The sequence below is a fragment of the Notothenia rossii genome, assembly GCF_949606895.1.
Source record: "Notothenia rossii genome assembly, chromosome: 1".
NCBI classification, from domain to species: domain Eukaryota; kingdom Metazoa; phylum Chordata; class Actinopteri; order Perciformes; family Nototheniidae; genus Notothenia; species Notothenia rossii.
The window spans coordinates 17868477-17888114 of NC_136912.1; the positions used below are offsets into that span (position 1 = coordinate 17868477).

General features: G+C 37.0%; 2 protein-coding genes and 2 long non-coding RNA genes across 9 annotated transcripts in view; 1 reads left to right on the forward strand and 3 right to left on the reverse strand.

The window, feature by feature from the left end:
- The window catches only part of LOC307042039 (CD209 antigen-like protein A), a 115862-nt gene that overhangs the window by 69671 nt on the left and 26553 nt on the right, over nt 1-19638 (reverse strand). The gene's annotated exons all lie outside the window — the stretch shown is intronic.
- The window catches only part of LOC307042016 (uncharacterized protein), a 54925-nt gene that overhangs the window by 28616 nt on the left and 6671 nt on the right, over nt 1-19638 (reverse strand). For 2 of the 3 annotated variants that reach the window (XM_079685669.1, XM_079685666.1), the window contains one exon: nt 18677-19508. The exons of the other annotated variant lie outside the window; for it this stretch is intronic. In XM_079685669.1, coding sequence (XP_079541795.1) covers nt 19367-19508 — 142 coding nt within the window. In that variant the 3' untranslated portion in view covers nt 18677-19366. Of the gene's footprint in view, nt 1-18676; nt 19509-19638 lie in introns of those variants that run through there. 3 annotated transcript variants of the gene reach the window in all.
- Nucleotides 8393-11860, forward strand: LOC307042055. 4 transcript variants are annotated; one of them, XR_013808980.1, is made up of 5 exons: nt 8393-8872; nt 9421-9518; nt 9687-9730; nt 11030-11153; nt 11474-11860. It is a non-coding gene; the product is annotated as an uncharacterized lncRNA (long non-coding RNA). The 4 variants fall into 4 exon arrangements; XR_013808981.1 differs by lacking the exons at nt 8393-8872; nt 9421-9518 and having other exon boundaries at nt 9529-9730; nt 11030-11252; XR_013808982.1 differs by lacking the exons at nt 8393-8872; nt 9421-9518 and having other exon boundaries at nt 9529-9730.
- Nucleotides 13610-15593, reverse strand: LOC307025289. Its single transcript, XR_013804137.1, has 3 exons — nt 15329-15593; nt 14822-14905; nt 13610-13645 (listed from the first exon to the last, which is right to left on the reverse strand). It is a non-coding gene; the product is annotated as an uncharacterized lncRNA (long non-coding RNA).

Sequence of the window (19638 nt, forward strand, 5' to 3'; positions counted from 1 at the left end):
CCTACTCTCTTGCCAGTTTTTCCGGATGAAGAAATGGTATATAGAGACTACCGCTGAAGTACATCCATCCTTGATAAGAATAGTGGAAAACAGAAAGAACGATAAAACCTTACATAAATTACCAGATGCTTAATCTACTAAGTAAAGTACCAAGGTTGTTTCTACCATATGACAAATCTGAATTTTTGATATAAAGGCACACAGGCTGAACAATTGATTTCATTATCATACTTACCCAAGGCTCTCAGACTTTTCTTCAGATTGTCTCTTTCCTTAGCCAGGTTTTTGTTAGTTGCCACCATATCTGAAACAGAAATTCTATTGTGATGTTTTTTTCCTTTTAATACTGTCTAAAAAGCTTTTAGGGAACTTTGCTGAAAGCTGTCATTTTGAGTGAGAAGTTATTCTTTTCAAAATAATCAGGTTAGTAGTCGTTTGTTTTTTTAAGTTTCGGTTAAATTTGGCAGGAAAAAATTATTGTATTCCCTTACAGCCACAAAAGAGCTGAGGTGTTATCAATGACAAATCTGAAATGATTTCCCAGAGCAGATACACCATTTATAAATTTTCTGTCCACTTGGGGTTGTTCAAATCGTGTTTTCTTTGTGTCATTTCAGTGTTCTGCCTGAGAAAGTACACCTTTATTTCTTTCATTTTGTTACGTGTCGTAGTGGCATTCGGAAAACGAAGAGTGGGACAGGCTAGCAAGTGTGCAGGTGTGCATCGTACATTTTCCGCCACAGATTTGGGGAAATTGGTCCGTGCGCAAAGCATTGTGGGGATTTGAAGGACGCGAAGTCTACCCATGTGCAGCCTCGAAATTACCCCCAAACCAAGGACGCGGCCTCGGTGTAATTCCAAGTATGCTGGAGATTGGAACAGTCCGGCGGCACTCGATGACGTAGTATCCTTGAAATATTGGCTTGGAAGCATCTTTAAAAGCCCCGCCCCCACCTTCACAGCTGGTCGATTTCAACAGAGAAAAAACAACAACTGGAACATGAGTGGAAAAGCGTCACATAAATGTATAAGTGCTCACAGCTCCGTGGGAATTATTATGTGCAATTCATTTCTAAAAGGCTTTCACATTATAATTATATTTTTATTTAAATGTAGGCTACATTTTTGACACCAAAATGGAACACAAAAGCAGGACCAACCATCATACATTGAATTCCTTGACTAACAAGAGAAAGATTCATTCATTTAAATAAACATTTAACCAGAAATGGGCCGGTTCTAAGGGGTTATTCAGTTAAGCCCGATGAGAGGGGATACAGCTGTGCAGTCACAGTTTGTCGTAAAACTCTTGAAATATAAGACTATGAAAATTACGCAACTAGAAAGGCTACAAATCCCATAGTCGCCTAAGTGATGTCACAATTATTTTCCTCCGCTAAATATAAGAGATAGCTAAAATAACTTTAACAAGATGCCTGTGTGCTTAGTACCAGGTTGTTATCATACCAGCAATGGGTCTTGCTCGTTCTTTCGCTTCCCTTCTGATGAAAGGACCAGGAGTGGCTGGATCAAGTTAGCTACCTAGCCAGTAGCAAGCATGTTAGTTAGCATTACAGCCTTAGCCTTGTCATTTGTATTAGCCTTAACATGAAGTGACATTAAGAAACCCAAAATGTTAAACAGTAAGAGTAGTAGTCATATTTCGTGAATCCTTTGAAGAGTAGGCCTACTGTCACACCGGTGTGATCATTCAACCCAGTCTCGCGGCATTTCGTGTTATAGTCACGACATTTAATCTATTGACTCGTGTTCACCAAAACGATTTTCCCCTTTTTTTCGTGTCACACGTCTTTTTGTCCGTTCAGGTCTTGGAAGACTGGAAGCTGTGGGGTTCATAAAAACATGTTCTTACTTAATATCAAGCCACGATTATTGTTTTTATTTTAAATCGTATGATGTCGGACTTTTTTAGTCGTCTGTGAGGAAAAGAAATGGGGCTCAGAGCCTCAAAATACTGAAATCTGTATTTTTTGTCATCTTTTTTTTTGTTATTTACTCACCAATAACACACAATTATCCTTGTTTTTATGTATTTGTTTAATTCCATAATTTCAGGCTTTTTTGGCGTCCGTCAGGAACTGAATTTCAAAATAAAAATAACCGGAAACAGACGCAGGCCTATAAGGGACATTTCGAGCATCATTGCGATACACAGCCACTGAACTGATTACCCAAGATCCTCAGCTATGGTTTAAGCTAGCTGATTGGATGTTTTAGCCGCAATGCACGTAGGGATATGATGTTAATGCGATATGAAATCCGAAAAACATTTCGGAGTTCAGGATGGCCGAAGACACTACACTACCCATAATCCCCAGCTATCGTTTAGGACTACTGTCCCCATGATTAATCTTCAAGCTCTGGGATTTGGATGTTGGAGTGGCAGTGCGCCAAGGTTACGCCGAGCGTCAAACAGTTGTTTGAAATGGAACGAAACCACGCCAGACTATCCAAAACTGGAATCGAACATCCCCCCCCCGAGTGTTATCAAATGTAAAACATATATAATTAATAAATGGGTGAAAATCGCTTTTGTCCATAATGTGCAGCATTAATATATACCCACATGACGGCTCATTGTTACTTTGTAATTCTACTCCACTACAATTCAGAGGTTAACCTGGTATTTTTACTCCACTACATTTATTTTAGTTACTTTGCAGATTCTGAAATGAGATGTGAAATATAAACAACCCTTAAATCAGACTTTAGTTACACCTGAGTAAAATTCAGGGAAGGTGATTGTCAAGTGCCAACAATCAGGAGAGATATTTGATAGTTGGTGCTTGAGAAGACTAAACATTTATCTGCAATTGACATGAATGGAAACGAGTAATAAAGTATATTCATTACTCGTTATTCTCTACTAATAGTTAATTAAAGACTGTATAATGGCTATTTTGTACATCCCTTTCAAGATTTCAAGATTTTCTAAGGTTTATTGACATATCATATACACAACTATGGTGTAGTTATGCAATGAAGGAAAAACTTGGGTCGCAGCTGAGGTTCCTCAGTGAATTACAAGAGATCTATCAATATGTGTGTATACCTCCACCATTAAACTGTCATATTCTGCACATTTCTTATACTATCTACATACATTAGAGTATAATTCATATGTATAATATCAGTTAAAATAAGTGCTTCAACATATAAAATGGCAGGAAAGCAATATATTAGACGTTAAGTACTTTGTCAGGCTTAATATTTATCTGTTGATACCCCCAAAGCTTTTACCTAGACCTTAATCTAAAATATTATTTAATGTTTAAATAAAGGTTAATTCGTTTTTCTGTTTTGCACCTCCTCCTATTAATATCTTTGTACATCCTGCACTAAACTGTTTTATTGTAGAGATCACTTATAGTATCTTCTTGATTTTTTATATTTTATATTTCTATCATTGACTTTCTACTTTCCCCCTATGAAAGTATGTACTCTAATATTTTATTTCATCAAATATAACATATAAAAACAATAATTCAATAACGTGCTTTAACCACTAGGCGGTGCACACAAGGTACAAACAGCCATAATAACTTTGTATTATTAGTGTAGGACACTTATGTATGTACAACATCTGAAGATGTGTAGTTTTATTCATGTTTTCACATAATTTTAAAGCATATTGCTATATTATTTCAGACTCAGTATTTACATTCTTATATTCAAAGAATATCAGTAATATCTTTAAAAACTACAAGTCCTTTTATATCAGCTGTGCACCGTTATGGTGTAAATATAACCTATCTACGAATTAGATCAAATGTAAAAGTCAGCCGAATTAGTGTTGATATTGCAAGGAGACGTATTGTGTGAAAAGAAATTGAAGATGTTGTTTAATTGTTGATATATTTATGATCCACAAGTATTCAGTTTCTGCGGCATTTCTTCCAGTTTTTCCAAAGGTCTTCTCATCAGGGGCCGTATTCACAAAGCATTTTATCTTACCGCTAGGAGTGCTCCTAACTCGCGCTAAAACATTTTATGTAGGAGTTTTTTCTTAAAAGTTATTCACAAAGCCGCTGAGACCTACTTATACTAATCACTAAGAGTGAACTAAGAGTGACGCGCCGTTGCTATGGATTACGTTGATTCTCGTGCATGAGTTTTGAAGCGGTCAGTACGGTGATTGGTTGTTCAGAGCAGGCGGTCTCGGTGAAACTCATCCGCAACATCCCACAAACGAGCCCACTAAATCACCGAAAAACAAGGAAATAGCCTAGGCTAGAAATGTATTCCTATCAAATAGTTATGGACAGTGCAGTTAGCAGAATACACGCATGATGACAAATTTGTGCAGACCACGATAATGACGTTGTATATGCACATTAAAGAGAGAGGGCAAACAATAAAAATACGTAAATTGCATTAAATCAAGGGGGCAATTAAAAGCACCCTGCAAACTATTATCCAATGAGCAAATTTCCAGCACTTAAACACTTTCAATAACAGCCCATACCGCCGTTCAAGTCCCCCTATCCTGATGAATGAAAACAATCTGCGTGTTGATGGAATGTACTTTCTTTCTATTGACGAACACGTCCTCATCTTTTGATGGCGCAATTATTTTTATGTGCGTCCCGTCAATAGCACCGACCACACCGGGCATACTTGCAATTGCCATGAAGTTGGCTTTGATCCTGTGTAGTTGTTGATTGTCCAAAGGAAACCGGATAAACTGTTGGATGATATGTGGTCTAGAGGGCGCGTTGATGGTTTGGTTTATGGCACGGCTGACTGATGGTTGCAATATCCCTAAATCGTCGGCATTGCAAAGTTGCATTTTCCCTGTTGCTAAATATCGTAGTGTTGCCAAACATTTTATTTACGGACTAATCGGGTTATTCCTGTTAGTCGGGGATGTTATTGCATCCCGCACTAATTCCACAACAAGTTTGATACCCTCACGATTTAGCCTATATCTCTTGATCAATTCACAGCCTTCCATTGTCTCCAAAACATTTCGTCTCGCAGCCATTTTCAGATTCTTTGTGAATAGGTCTTACTGAGTTAGGAGTCCTCTCGAGGACTTTTAAGCTCTCCTAAACTTAGGTGCTACTTTTAGGCCTAAAATACTTTGTGAATTGCTCTTAGTGAATACAATTAGGAGTCCTACATTTAAGACTGACACGCCCATTATGTTTAGGAGTTTCTCCTAAATTCGCCAGTTAGGAGCTACTTTTAGCCCTAAGATCTTTTGTGAATACGGCCCCAGGGCTCTATAAATAAAGAACTATGGCAGATTTGTATGGTCATATCATATGATATGATGTATACATCTGATGACACGCAGCTGTGTCTCTCTTTAAGTAACCAACATAAAATACACAATTCATAACTTCCTTATTTGATACAAAAAACTCATGCTAATATGCAGACCTATTTCTAAATAAATGTTTTGCTGCAGACATCATTCCTGTTAATACAGGCTCTTTCTTCCTATAATGCATTCTAGGTAAGCGATGGGGAACAAAATGCTAATTGTTTCTTGTGCAACTTCCCCTTTTTTTACCCAGATAATGTTTCTGTGCAGAGTTTCAGTATAGGGCTGGTAACACAAAGAGGATATTAGCTGGAGAATACTAAAACTAAACTGCTAACGATAATCTTTAGGAGGAGGAGTGTGCACTTTTCTCCCATCACTTAGTTTGAGATCACAGTAGGAAGCACGTTTTAAGGGTCATTATGAACCGGACAAACTTGTTTCAATTTACTGTAATGTCTTTCCTTTGCCTTTTTGTCACTCACCTTGAAAGTTTTGTTTTGAAAATTGTTGGCGGGGATACAAAACCAAAAATAACAATTTAAAAGCCTTGTTATGTCTAATTTGTTGGAAATAATTTCAACATATTAGCCTATGACAATAAAAGGTGAATAAAACCCTTAATATCTTGTAGAAACAAGTGGGAATCTTTTTTTGATAAATGTTATTGCAAACCCACTAATGAAGTAATATTTTACACTGCTTACATTTCTTATACATTTGACCTCATAATCATGAGTTCATCACTGATAAAACAGCATCTTTGTTTTTTCCTTTATTTAATGCTGTATTTTGTGGAAAATGCCTCCTTTAAAGAAATAAGTAACACAAACATTACCACAGTTTCCATTTGAGTTATAGGCCTACAAGAGGTGTTATATTATTTTAACATTAAATAAAACAAAATCACATATGGGTGTCTGCACGGTGACGGTAAAATGATTAACAAGGCTTCTTTTTTAACACAGTGCATGTCATTACAAGTTCCCACCATTAGATTATTTATTGGAGATCAAATAAAGAAATTAAATCAAATTATCGTGTTTACTGCTCCATACCTTGCCTGACCTGCACATGAGAAAGTGCTGCAGTTTATGGTTCACTATTGTTTGTGTTGGATCTCATTAATGCTGCACTGCACATAGTCAAAGTCCAGTTATTATTTAGAGGGCTGAAGTGTTTTACTGCCACCTGCTGGATGTATAAATAAATGGCGTGGGTGTTTTCAATTAAAGGTAGGGTAGGTAAGAATGGAGAAACCAGCTCGAGAAAGCTAGAATCTGAAAGTACGCAGCCGAAAGAAATCTGCCCCTTCCTTCAGACTTCCTTAGAGAGCCCCTCCTCCAACACACACGAACGCGCACATGACCAATGAGGGCACGAGGTAAATTTGTGCACGAGATGGAAGGCTGACAGGCAGGTAGGCCATCCAGTTACTTTAGCCGGGCCGGCTCAGATGATTGGTTGTGCTTTTTACAGCACCACGGCTTCCACAGATGATTTTCTTTTTATGTATTTATTGTGAAATCATTTAATTTATTCATTGCTATCGGGATGTTAAGTGCATTCCCTGGAATATAACAAAAAGTGTTTCTGAAGTGAATTACCTACCCTGCTATAGTGATGTGTCAGTTGCGAACGAGCCGATTATTTTGAACGGCTCTTTGGTACGAACGAGGGGAACCGAGTCGTACTTGGTTAAATGTTGGCGACGTGTTTTTCGGATGGAAAATGAGCCAAACGCGAAAACGCACAGCGTTTGGATGCACTCAAACCAAAACCCAGGCAGTGATAAAGCGCACCATTTGTAAAGGCAAAATATCCTTTAAAGCAGGGTCAACAAATAATCCCCATCGCCACTTAAAAACACAGTATTGTGGTGACACCATGTGGGACCATAATTCACCTTGCTTATTGTGTTGCCACACGGACCATTTAGTGGGAACATCTGTAGCTTTAGCTGCCATTCCTGCTAGCTCGTCAGGCAGAGCAGTTCATGTGTTAACCTCTCTGATATTAATGAATAATAAAGATTGGAACTCCATTCTTAACACACCGCCTCCGACTCCCTTTTTACGGCACTACACTGGTGACCCTGGTTGCGTTCCAATAGTCCATTTAGCTTAGGAACCTTCCTAACCAAGTGAAATGAGCCGGAAGTACGTCAGTGGCAGCCATGATAAGTGCCGATCCAATTCTCCAAATGAAAGGAAAGGAGGTTTCAAACGTCCTTAATAACCTCCTTTAGGGGTTACTGTGGCTTGAGGGAGTGTGGTCGTCTTTCAACCAGAAGGTTGTGGGTTCGATCCCAGCCCATGCAGTTAACATGTCGATGTATCCTTGGGTAAGATACTTAACCCTGAGTTGCTCCCGATGTTATGGCCAACGGTGTGTGAATGTGTGTGAATGTTAGGTCCTAGAGTAAGGTACACTGCTCTGTATGAATGGGTGTGAATGGGTGAATGACATGTAGTATGTAAAGCGCTTTGAGGGGTCTAAAAGACTGGATACAGCGCTATATAAGTACAGTCCATTTACCATTCCATTTACTTTAGCTTAGGAACCACTGGACCTCCCTTACCGAAAGGAGAGGAGAAAATTCTGCCCCACAATGCCTTGCAGCCGCAGCATTTGCGTCACACAACAGTGGCCGTTCACGGAAACAAACGATTATGACAGAGAAATTATATCATGAAAGTTACGGTGCTTATTAAGCATTTTAAAACGTATGTGGTAAGTTGCCAAAGTGCTTTGTTTTGAACGTTCATCAGTATTATAATCAAAAAGAGAAATATGAACGTTAGTTTTTACTGAAATGATCAAATAAAGTCAACATTTCACTGAGCTGTGTGGGGTTTGCTCAACTTTTAAAAGATGTTTGAATGGTGATGTACACAGTGATAGATGTTAAGGACTAACGTTTATAATAAATACATTTGTATTGATTTTAAGATATTTTCGACGAGCATAAATTTCACTTTCCTTTTTTATTTCAATTACAACTTTGGGCATGAAGAATATGTCTCTCTGTTGTCCACGGTCATTAAGCATAAAACAACAGCATCAGAGCACGGTGCAGAGTCTCTAGATGAGTCCCTCGTTCTTATTAAACATCCATGTAGTCCGTTGTATAGATTAGAACACTGTAGTTTCCATAGTTTCACCACAGCAGCAGACGCACACAATGACGTCCGCTGGCGCATCATAAACACGTCAGATAGTGAAAGTGCATTCGGATTCTCTAAAGTACCGCAGTCTCTTCTCCTAAGTCCTTTTGAATTCTCCTATCCACTATCCCTTAACCCCGTGACGTTTCACTCAGAGGTCAAGGAATAGGAGATAGGGTTAGAATTTAGGAGCTGATTATCGGAACGCAACCCCTGACTTTTCCGAGAAAGTTTCCGGAAAATTAACGAACATTGCTGAGCGCGATGTTTTCATAAAGCTGCCGGAATTCTGGGAGCACGCCGCGGAGGCATGGTTTGCACACGTGGAGGCAGACTTCGCCTGCCGACAGGTCCGTGACGGGGACCTGAAATACTACCATGTGGTAGCAGCGCTGGGAAGCTCCACGTCGTCCAGGTTGGTGGGATTTATCGCAGCCCCCCCACACCATGGCAAATATGAGGCGATTAAGGCCCTTTTCCTTAAACTGTTAAACCCCGAGCCTGTTTTTCAGGTTTCAGGCTTGAAAATGACATTCCCAGAATAAATGACCATATCTTCCCTTCTAAAAGGGTTAAATTAATAATCTTTTTTCTCAAAGTAATGATAAACCTGTCAGTTGGATGTAGAAAAGTCAGATTCAATATAGATGTTTTTTATTTTAAGACAATTCAGATTGAACATGGTAAAAAACTGTAAATTATAGTGTCCGTCTAAAAAATATTTTGTTCTTATAGTGAAAACTAACCTTGGATGATGGTTTAGTAGACTAAAAGCTTTAGGAATCCAAAGTACAACATATAATAAGTACCCTGTATCAAGATTGATGCAAAACAAGTGATATTTGACCTTTTTAGACATATTTAGCACAAAAAAAACTCTTCTGGGGCCATTTGGATGGATTTTTCATATCTCTGGCTCCCCTTGCTGGATTTTGACATGTGACATCTCTTTCTAACCGTCAGAACCAATGGAATCGAGGGAACTCCCACATAGTCCTTATTTGGTCATGTGTGTGTGTTAGACTGCCGCATAGCCAAGACCGGAAGCAGCAGCCACTCTGGTGACTACCATTAGCAGCTAACTTTTGCTCTGCGATTTTTACATAAAAATTGAATTATAGATTATAAATAAGACACATTATTGCCCAGAAACTTTATCAACCTATGGATTAACCGATTGAGCCGCATTTTTTCTCGTTTTCATGCAATTGAACACGTCTTTTGATCAGATTGACAGCTACGGTGAGACGATCTCCCTAGAAGCTCCGTAAAGGTACGTGTTGTGATGTCTGTGTTTGCTTCCCCTGTCGCAAGTTCGGATCACTCAGTGATGATACTATATAGCTAAATAATCTGTGGAACCTCAGCTTTAATTGGATATCTTGTATGTGCAGCTACGATAAGTAATAAGGGTACTTTTATCTTGAGTTCTGTGCCAATGTCCGTTAGCATTTTTCGCTAAGGGGTCATTTAGATGCTTCTTATGAGACTTGTGTTTTGTTTTGGTAAAAATGGTTTATATCGTCAGTTAGCTGAGATTATTTCCGTTAATCTGGTATAACACATTAATAGGTTCTTAAATATTAAGATCCCCTGAGACACAGTGTCGTGGCGGGGACCCTGGTTTTGGTTAGCTTACAATGTCAACAGCCCCACCAAATATATTTTCCACCAGCCGCCACTGACTACTACCCTACCTTTAAAAAGCTGCTTCAGTTTGAAGGTCCTGGTATCGTGCATGCTGGCTCACTATCAGGGTGTCATGTTTTAGGAGCACACATTAATTATTACGAGTCATTTTTAAAGCTAGTGTGGGTAATGTAAATATAAAAAAAGTGTAATATTTGTTGAAATACTATTAACATCTTAACAGCAATCACAAAACCAAATGCTCTGACCAAAAGAAAGTCCTATCTACCTAATTCAAGCAATATTGTTACAGTTTGTTTGCACATGGGTGGGATATGGTTACCCCCGTCCCTCCCTGTTGCTCAAAAGTATCTGTCGCCGGATGTGAGAGACATCATTGACCTTTCCCGATTTCTGCTTGATGTCCTCTGAACTTCTTTTCAGGCAACGCTGCGACTGGTTCCTGCTGTTGAGAGTAGAGCAGACAGATTATTGATGGCATTTATTGGCCACAGAAATGTAATCTTTCTTCCTCAGCACCTAACTCTTTAAACACTGAACATGTACACTTGTAATTACCTTGAAGTTTTCTCTGAAGATCATTTATTTCACTGGCCAGGGCTTTGATTTGTTTCTCTCTTTCTTCAGACAGGATGTTATATCTGGTCTGTAACACATCCTTTTGTACTGTCAGGTTAATAACTGTTTTTCTCACTGGTGAGGTTGTTGTTACTGGTCTTAAGCTGCTCTCTTTCTTCAGTCAGGATGTTGTAACTTGTCTGTAGCTGATCTTTCTGTATTGTCAGGTTGTTGTAACTGTTTTGTAACAGGGCCATCTCCATTTTCCACTCCGAGTTGCTGTTAATTACTGTGTTTGACACATAACCAAATGCATAAAGAAACACCGACAACCAGTAAACTCCTTTTGTGTTTTATAATCAAGCTAACAAAGCACTCACAAAGGTAAACCAGAGGTATGAGTCCAGTCAGAAGGAATAGACACAGCAGACCCAGAAAAACTTCAGCAGCTCTGCAGGAACTACATTTCACCTCTTTAGCATCTGAAGGTAAAATGTAATGTTTACAATTTGCTTCTTTGTATTTCAGGTTCAAGTAAATTAAAGGATACAGAAAGTGCTTGGAAAGAGTAACCACAAGTAAAAAGGGTTTGTGAGCAAAAAATCACACCTTGACTATATTAAACTAAAATAGTCTTGTCCTGTGCCTGTGTGTAAAACAATGTTATATGTTTTTTACCGGAGGGTGCAGTTCCAAGTCTGTGTGGCCCCTGATTAAGGATAGACACATTTTCATAAATATTTTCTGTCAATCTTGTCTCCCTTTTGCTCCGGCTGTGGTAACCGATAATTCCTCTACATTCATATAGATGGACATTTCATCCATGGTGTCCAGCTGTACTGAAGGTGCCGTTTGGTCCGTGCTGCCTGATGTCATCAAAGTCTGCAGCGTGTGCGTTTGACATTCATCACCCTCAACTGTGCACGGAAAGTAACTATCAGTTCTATGTACGCATGTGTTTGCAACGTCATCAAGAAACTGAGGGCTGGTGGTTTGAAATGTGTTAGGTGACCCTTCTACAAACTACATGGTGGGGCTTTCTATTATCACAAAATGTTTTAATGTCACAGTTCACATCTATCTATCTATCTATCTATCTATCTATCTATCTATCTATCTATCTATCTATCTATCTATCTATCTATCTATCTATCTATCTATCTATCTATCTATCTATCTATCTATCTATCTATCTATGTATGTATGTATGTATGTATCCATCAATCTATCTATCTATCTATCTATATCTCTATCTATCTATCTATAGCTATCTATACACATCCATCTATCTGTAGACTGAAAGATAGGTGTGCTCAGAAGGTGAATATTTGTAGCTGCAGCACTGACAAAGAATTTGAAGTAAAGCTGCATGACAGCTGGTGGTTTATTATTATTTGAATTAAAAAAAACAATACAGTAAACTGTTGTTTAATGCAATACCGAGTACTTGATATTTTAACATTGAATTGATTCATTTATTGTGCCAGAGGATAGAAATAACTGTATTAGTTGTATTCTCCTTCCCAGACATAATGCCAAGTAATCATTACACACATTACAATTATTATCACATGATTATTTGTAAATATTGGCAACCATCTATTGAATTATCAGATGGGGTTTAGAGCATCTGCAGAAACAAGGCTTGAAACATACATCTAGTTCAATAGGAATGATCTTAATTCAAACAGCTTAGGTTATTCCATTGCTTTCACTTTCAGTAATGGTATAAATACAAATAAGCCAGTGTAATAAATGTATTTTAAACAAACAGACATTTACATGCACTGAGAGTGCTGTTGAGGTCAAACCCGCTCAAAGCATTTCCTTCCTTATTAAACAAAGCCACAAATCAGATATTCCTAAAGACTTTAAACCTGGTTTGCTTCTCTATCTGTATCTGGGCATGTGCCTCCTTGTCTGTTTTTGAAGTGGAGTTTATTTCATTATTATGTTGCGTTATAGCTAACATCTTTTCACAGATCCAGAAGTTTTGATCTCCACATTGAATATCATTCCAGCTGTTCTCCAGGTCAAAAAAAAAGTCCCCAGTAGCTGAAACCAAAACACAAATCCTCTTTAGCAACAAACATAACACAAGATGCATCTGATAAACTAGTTTAAATTGCACAATTAAATGTTCCCTTTGAATCATTTGAGATATATTTATTAATCTAACATGAACATCTACAAGACGCTTTTTTGATTTAATGTCATTTGAAAAAAAAAGCTATGAGCTAACCTTTTGTTGAGTGGAGTGCCATCCACCCACTTCCAAGTATCTTCGGTTTTTACGTCCGTCAGTCCAATCCATGTGAATCTGTTGAATTTTGTTATGAAATCCTGGTTTAGAGAAAAACACTTATCGTCAATCATCAGTAGAAATGGACGGTGGCCTTGACACCAGACACTTTTTACGCTGCTATGGACAATATTGCAATAACGTACATTCTCAAAATATTGAAGTGACTGTTATTTTGTATATATTGATTGTTACGTTTTTATTTAGATCTTAATGTGTGCACATGTAAAAATGTGTCTTTGACTGTGTACGTACGTACATACATATTTGCACACATATTTTAAAATTTTATATTCTATATACATTGTTTTTATATTCGGGATTGCAGGAAACAGTATTTCGATCTCTCTGTCTTTACACACAAACTGGAATACTGACATTAAAGTTGACTTTGACTTTTGACTTGACATCCATCATACGATTCAAAATACAGGAGATTTTAACGGGTAATGTGTACACAATAAGTACAAACACACACACACACACACACACACACACAAACACACAAACACACAAACACACACACACACCTGCTCTGCTTTGCTGTTGATGATCACAAGGTCCGCACCTCTCTGCAGACAGTCAGCTCTGCTTTCTAGCCACGTTCTCCTGACAGAAGAAATGTACGGTAATAGAAACTGGGACGGATATACACCCAGCCTTGTTGGAAAAAGTGATCTGTGGGACCACAACAAAGAAAACCTTAATATCTCAGCAATTAACGTATGTGACTGCAATTTACACATTTGAAAAGCAATTATGAATTGATTAATTTAATTTAATCAAATGTAAGCATTTTAAAGCTCACAATTAAAAACAAAATGTCCCCAATTTTTTGGGGAGTTTTTTCTTGTTATCTGCAAGGGTTTAAGGACAGTCTGCATCAGGCACATTTTTATTTGTCATTTTAGGCTATATAAATAAAATGTAATTTATCGATTTATAATTTCAGGACTTTATCCCTTTTTTAAAAAGAGGAATTAACAACAAACTTCTTTTTAAAAAGGGTTTTAAACACATTTTGTTATTCCTTTCAGTAATTTATTCACCTATTACATGTGATTGGTAGGTACACCTGTACAAACTAACACAACTTTTCTGCTATAGTGTTATGACGCCTAGGATGTTCAGTTTCTGAGGGGTTAGTTATTTGTCCCGGCTCTGTGTGGAGGTGTTGACATTTATAAAAGCAACATATGTCCCTTCCCCCCTACCAAACAAAGTAGAACCACCAAGCAAAAGGACAAAGGGACACCCAGTGGACATATGTATAAGTCACACACTGGTGAGTGATGGTATTTTACTGGATGACCTTTGTATTGAGAGAAGTTTCTAATACCCAGCCCCCAACATGTAGGAAGGACACAAATGTGCATTTCACCACCTCTACCTAAACCTTTAACGATAAACATGTGATTGATATCCAACAATGTCCCCAAAAACTGAACATCGTGAGTTTTTTTACAGACAGATGGCATGGCTGTTTTATTACATTACTTTTCTGAGTTTTCAATGAAGCAATTTGTATCAATTTGAATCAGTCAGGCAAAAATGAAGAACCAAATGCCTCCAACCTGGCCTGTGTCAAACTAACTTGTTTGTTTCAGCTGTGCAGAAAGTCCAGTTAAAACCAAAAGTGGGTAATTAACAGCAATATATTTGTATAGTGTTTACCCCAAAAATCCAAGCCTCACTATCATCGTAAAGTCCTCATTACAACAGAGCATTATCATTCCATTTTGCACTGTCAATATTTATTGTGAATTTTCATCTGATAGACTATACATGATTTCTGATTTGGACAAAAATGATCCTTTGCATGCAAATCATTATGTGTTTCCTCCTCCCACTGACCAAAGTTAATCAGTTCCTTCTTCAGCTTTTCAGTCTTGTAAGTCAGGTTTGTGCAACTGACATCTATATCTGATGTCTTACTGTCTGAAAGAGCAAAAAAACACGTCATTGAGAATTCAATATTTACATTACATTAAACCAACAATGTTCACAACATGCAGTCAGCATCTTAATCAAAGACCATTTTACAAGTAGGCAGGGGGAGAAGCTAATCTGTATAATATATATCTCAAGTTGTATCTTAGCTGAAAGTAGTTGGTTTGCTTCAGAAACAAAAACACGCTTTTATTATGCCATGTGTTGTTTCAACTTCCCCTAACTATCCAAGGTGAATCGGATAGAAACTTTGAGGGAGCATGAGCATAAACACAGAGTTATCTTAAATCCCATATTCATACTTAAACCCCTTAAAGAAAGTCTCACATTTTTTAAATGCAATAATTTAACTGTGGTGGAAAGCAGATTTTCTGGTCTTCTGATGAAATGAGACGGTTTGAAATGACTTACAGAGAGTGAAGTGCAGGGAAATGTTGAGAGCAACTTGTAGGATACACAGGAGTCCAAAGCTCACAGCAACCAGTCTGAGTGTTCTCCCTGTGCGCAGAAATCAGACAGACATGCTGACAAAATAAAGTCCGACTGCAAGACACACATTTACAGCATTATCTGAATAATTTTACTCTGTTAGCATTTTAATTCACTACATTTTAGGATATGCACAGACCGAATTCTGCTTGGTAAACTAACTGTACTTGAAAGTAAACCGTGTCAACAAAGTGTTACGGCTGTATGTATTCCCTGTTTCTCTCCAATACTTAATGAGCAGTCAGGGCAGTTACATTGCAGTGTTATATATATATATATATATATATATATATATAAGTTGTATCTAGAAAGCTGCTTATCACACGTCTTTAATCATTCTAATTATCACAAATAGAGCATACAAGAGGAACGAAGGACACATTGAAATGAATGAGTAAACATTACATTAGTAAATGGAAACAGAGTGTGGCTTCGTTGAAGAAAAATCACTGCAGAGGAGTGGATATTAAAAGCCTGTTAAGAATTTAAAATATATTTGATTAAGTGATATTAACCTTTAAAATCTAAGATCATATGAAGATATGGACAGAGAACTTGACTGTTTTGGTACAGATGTTTCTCTGTCATCTTTGAGATCAAGAAAAAGAGGAATTGCAATTTATAAACATGCAGCCTGACACAACAAACCTCCACAAAATGTGTCACATTGTGTGGAAACACAACATGTCGTCACTGCCCTCGAGGTGCTTAACATTTCCAAAAGTGCTGTTAAAGTTTCCTGATAGAAAGCAGAAGTTTGCCACAACAAAGTAGAACTCTTTTTGTCAGGTATTTTATATCTCAGTGCTTTGTTCTCCCCCGATCTGTCTCCTGTTGTTTGAATAAATTATAACAAAGAGGAGAAGGGGAAGTTCTTAAAACTACTTATGAGGCGTTACACTTACACAGTGTGTAGGAAGTGTTCTCAAAAACTATTTAAACCACATGAAACCACATACCCAACACCCATCTTGTATCAATGTATCCATAGACAAATAAAGTGTATTCACTGCGTGCGTACTGGAGATTTTAACACTTTAACAGTTGTACCTAAGATTTCCTCTCAGCTTTTAAGCTTTGGAGCCCCCAAGGTATTTTTTCAATTGCTAAAATGAAACATGAAGCAAAAACCGATTGAAACTGAAAGAAGTTTAAGCAGCAAAATTGCATCCCATATCTTGAAATCTAAGCTAATTCTGGAAACTAAAAACCCTTTTTTGTTGCCATTTCTGGGCACTCTTCAAGACTACAGTCAAGATCTGCTCTTTGTGTGGAGATAGCTATTCATGATTTGGTGTTGTAATGTATGCAATAAATAAAGATTGACTTTTAAAATACATCCCTATAAATTCAACACACATGACCGTGAGGTGTACAAACACTCACCAATCAAGTGTACATTAACATTTTGAACAAAATCGTTTGAAAAAGATCTGAGGAGTTCTGCTGTGTGTGATGTTGTCTGAATTGTTTAGTGTTTCGACAAAAGGAACTCGGTTTTCAAAATGGTGCTTAAGCAATGATAAAAACCTTGAACAGGAAAACCATGATTAAACCGCTTCCTATTAAATTGTTTATATATTATGCCAAAAGATTGATATTAGTGTTTTGTAAAATGAGAAAAAAAACCTGTTACATATTTGGCTACTAATAGGTTGAACTATTTCTTCAGAAAAAGTGACGTACATGTATAAACAAAAAGGGAAACAGGATATTTTGAGAAGCCTGGGGGGAATACTACTTTTGTGATATTCATTTAATAACGAAAAGGAGAAATTAGCACTCCCGATTCAATAATACTTTTTTTTAATGCACACTAAAAGACTGAATTTGAAGATGCTTTTTAGATTTATATATTTAAAATATACGGCTTTAGGTCAAATAAGTTGTTCCTTGTGATTTGTGTTGTACTTTATATTCAAAGGTAAAAGGGTGATGAAGAAATGGCATGTATGAAAGGTTTTGATCATACAGTATAATTATAAAGAACTTTCAGTTGTTCTAGAGAAACAGACAGTGAGTCAGTGTGAGTCTTTCTTCACACACTTGTTTCTTCCTGTTTGTGTCATCTTCTAAATCTGGTCGCAGTGGTAATGGGCTTATTTGCTCACTCTTGAAGAAGACAGTAAGTGTGAACATCCAGTCCACTGATCAGACTGTTAAGAATTTGAGGACAAACTTGTTTCCATTTACATTTACTGTACTGTCTTTCCTTTGCCATTTGTCACTCACCTTGAAAGTTTTGTTTTAAAAATTGTTGGAGGGGATACAAAACCAAGAATAACAATTTACAAGCCTTGTTATACATTTCTCATTTGTTGGATATAGTTTCAACATATTAGCCTATAACAGTAAACGGTGAATAAAACCCGAAATCCACTTATAAAGTAATATTTAGACACTTACATTTATTTTACATTTTACCTCATCATCAGTTAATCACTGATAAAATACCATCTTTATGTAAGAGTTTTCTCCATTATTTGATGATGTATCATACGGAAAATATCTTCTTTATTTATATAAGAGGTGTTTTGTTATTCTAACATTAAATACAACAAACTCACATATGGGTGTCTACTGTAACAAAAAACTAATAATACTCAAGACGGTAAAATTATTAACTAGGCTTCTTTTTTAACACAGTGTATCAAATGACAAGTTCCCACCATTAGATTATTTATTGGAGATAAAATAAAGAATTTAAATCAAATGATTGTTTACTGCTCCATACCTTGCCTGACCTGCACATGAGAAAGTGCTGCAGTTTATGGTTCACTATTGTTTGTGTTGGATCTCATTAATGCTGCACTGCACATAGTCAAAGTCCACTTATTATTTACAGTCAGGGCTGAAATGTTTTAGTGCCACCTGCTGGATGTATACATACATGGCGTAGGTGTTTTCACTTACAGTTTATTTTCTGTTGCTCACAGACTAAAATAACACAAGCTGTAAAGCACAATTATTTAATCTCACACTCAAAGAGCAAAACCTCATCTCAAATCTCCAAACACATGTTTAGCTCTGCACCTTATTTGCAATTCAACTTGCACACGGTTCTCTAAGTAAGACACAGAAATCCGACATATATTCACTTGTTGCCATTTTCAAAACACTGCCATTAAAAATGCTACACACATGAACCAAAAATATACATGCCAAATGACGGTAAACACCAAACTGCTTCATTGTTGACTCATCAACTATGTAAGCACTATAAAAAGGCTTAATGTAAGAACTACACAACAGACATGGAAATGTCTAAAATGAAGATGATTTTGTTCTTTTTATTGAAGCGACATTTCAAACAATGTAAAGAAGAAATACTATTTTTCTTACGGTTCAGACGTGTAATGAAGGATACTTCCATCAAATCAAAAATACCATATTTTCAGCCACGTTTAAAAGAAAGTTAAAGCCATTACATATGTTTAAAGTCAGTCAAGCTAATCTCTTATAATCTGCAAACCTGTGTTGTTATTACATATATTTACTACTGCAATCAACCTAAAAAACAATCCATAATATCATGAAAGTCTTTGTGCCGGTTATATATATGCTGTATATACAATTTGACATTATCTGCAAACAAACATGAGCGTGTTTTCTCTCAAACACATATAAAGTATAAAGTATAAAGAACATATACAATCAACTGGGTTTCTCCTGCAACAAAACTTCAGCACATAAAGTGCCTGAGAAAAGATTTCTGCTGAAACTGGGCTATGTTCGCCAAATAAATAATGCCACATTTTAACATTTTCTTTTGATACTGTACATTGCCACTGAAAAGTGTTTTTTATCGCCTAAATCAGAACACACCGTGGGATATTTCAGTCTAATGTGTCACTTTGCCTTAACATGGTTCAGTTAAACAGGTGGGAAATACATGATATCTTAATATTCTTCAATATACAGTTGCTGTCATTACGGTGTGAAACCAGTGTGTATGTAGAGCTACATTTTCTTTTCGCAGATCCAGAAATGTTCATTTTCACATGGTGCATCATTCCAGCTGTTTTGGTGATCATGGTGGTTTATATTCACACAGTCTTCATTTTTATTCAGATAATTGTTGGGTTCCCCGGAATGCCAGAAGCTTTAACAGAAAACAAACCAACACGTTTTTTAATGAACAGAAAGTTCAAACAACAATATTAAATGTTTTTTTGAAAATGATGCTGTTGTTTTATAAAAAGGTTCAAGTACTTCTGTGGTTCGAGGACCCT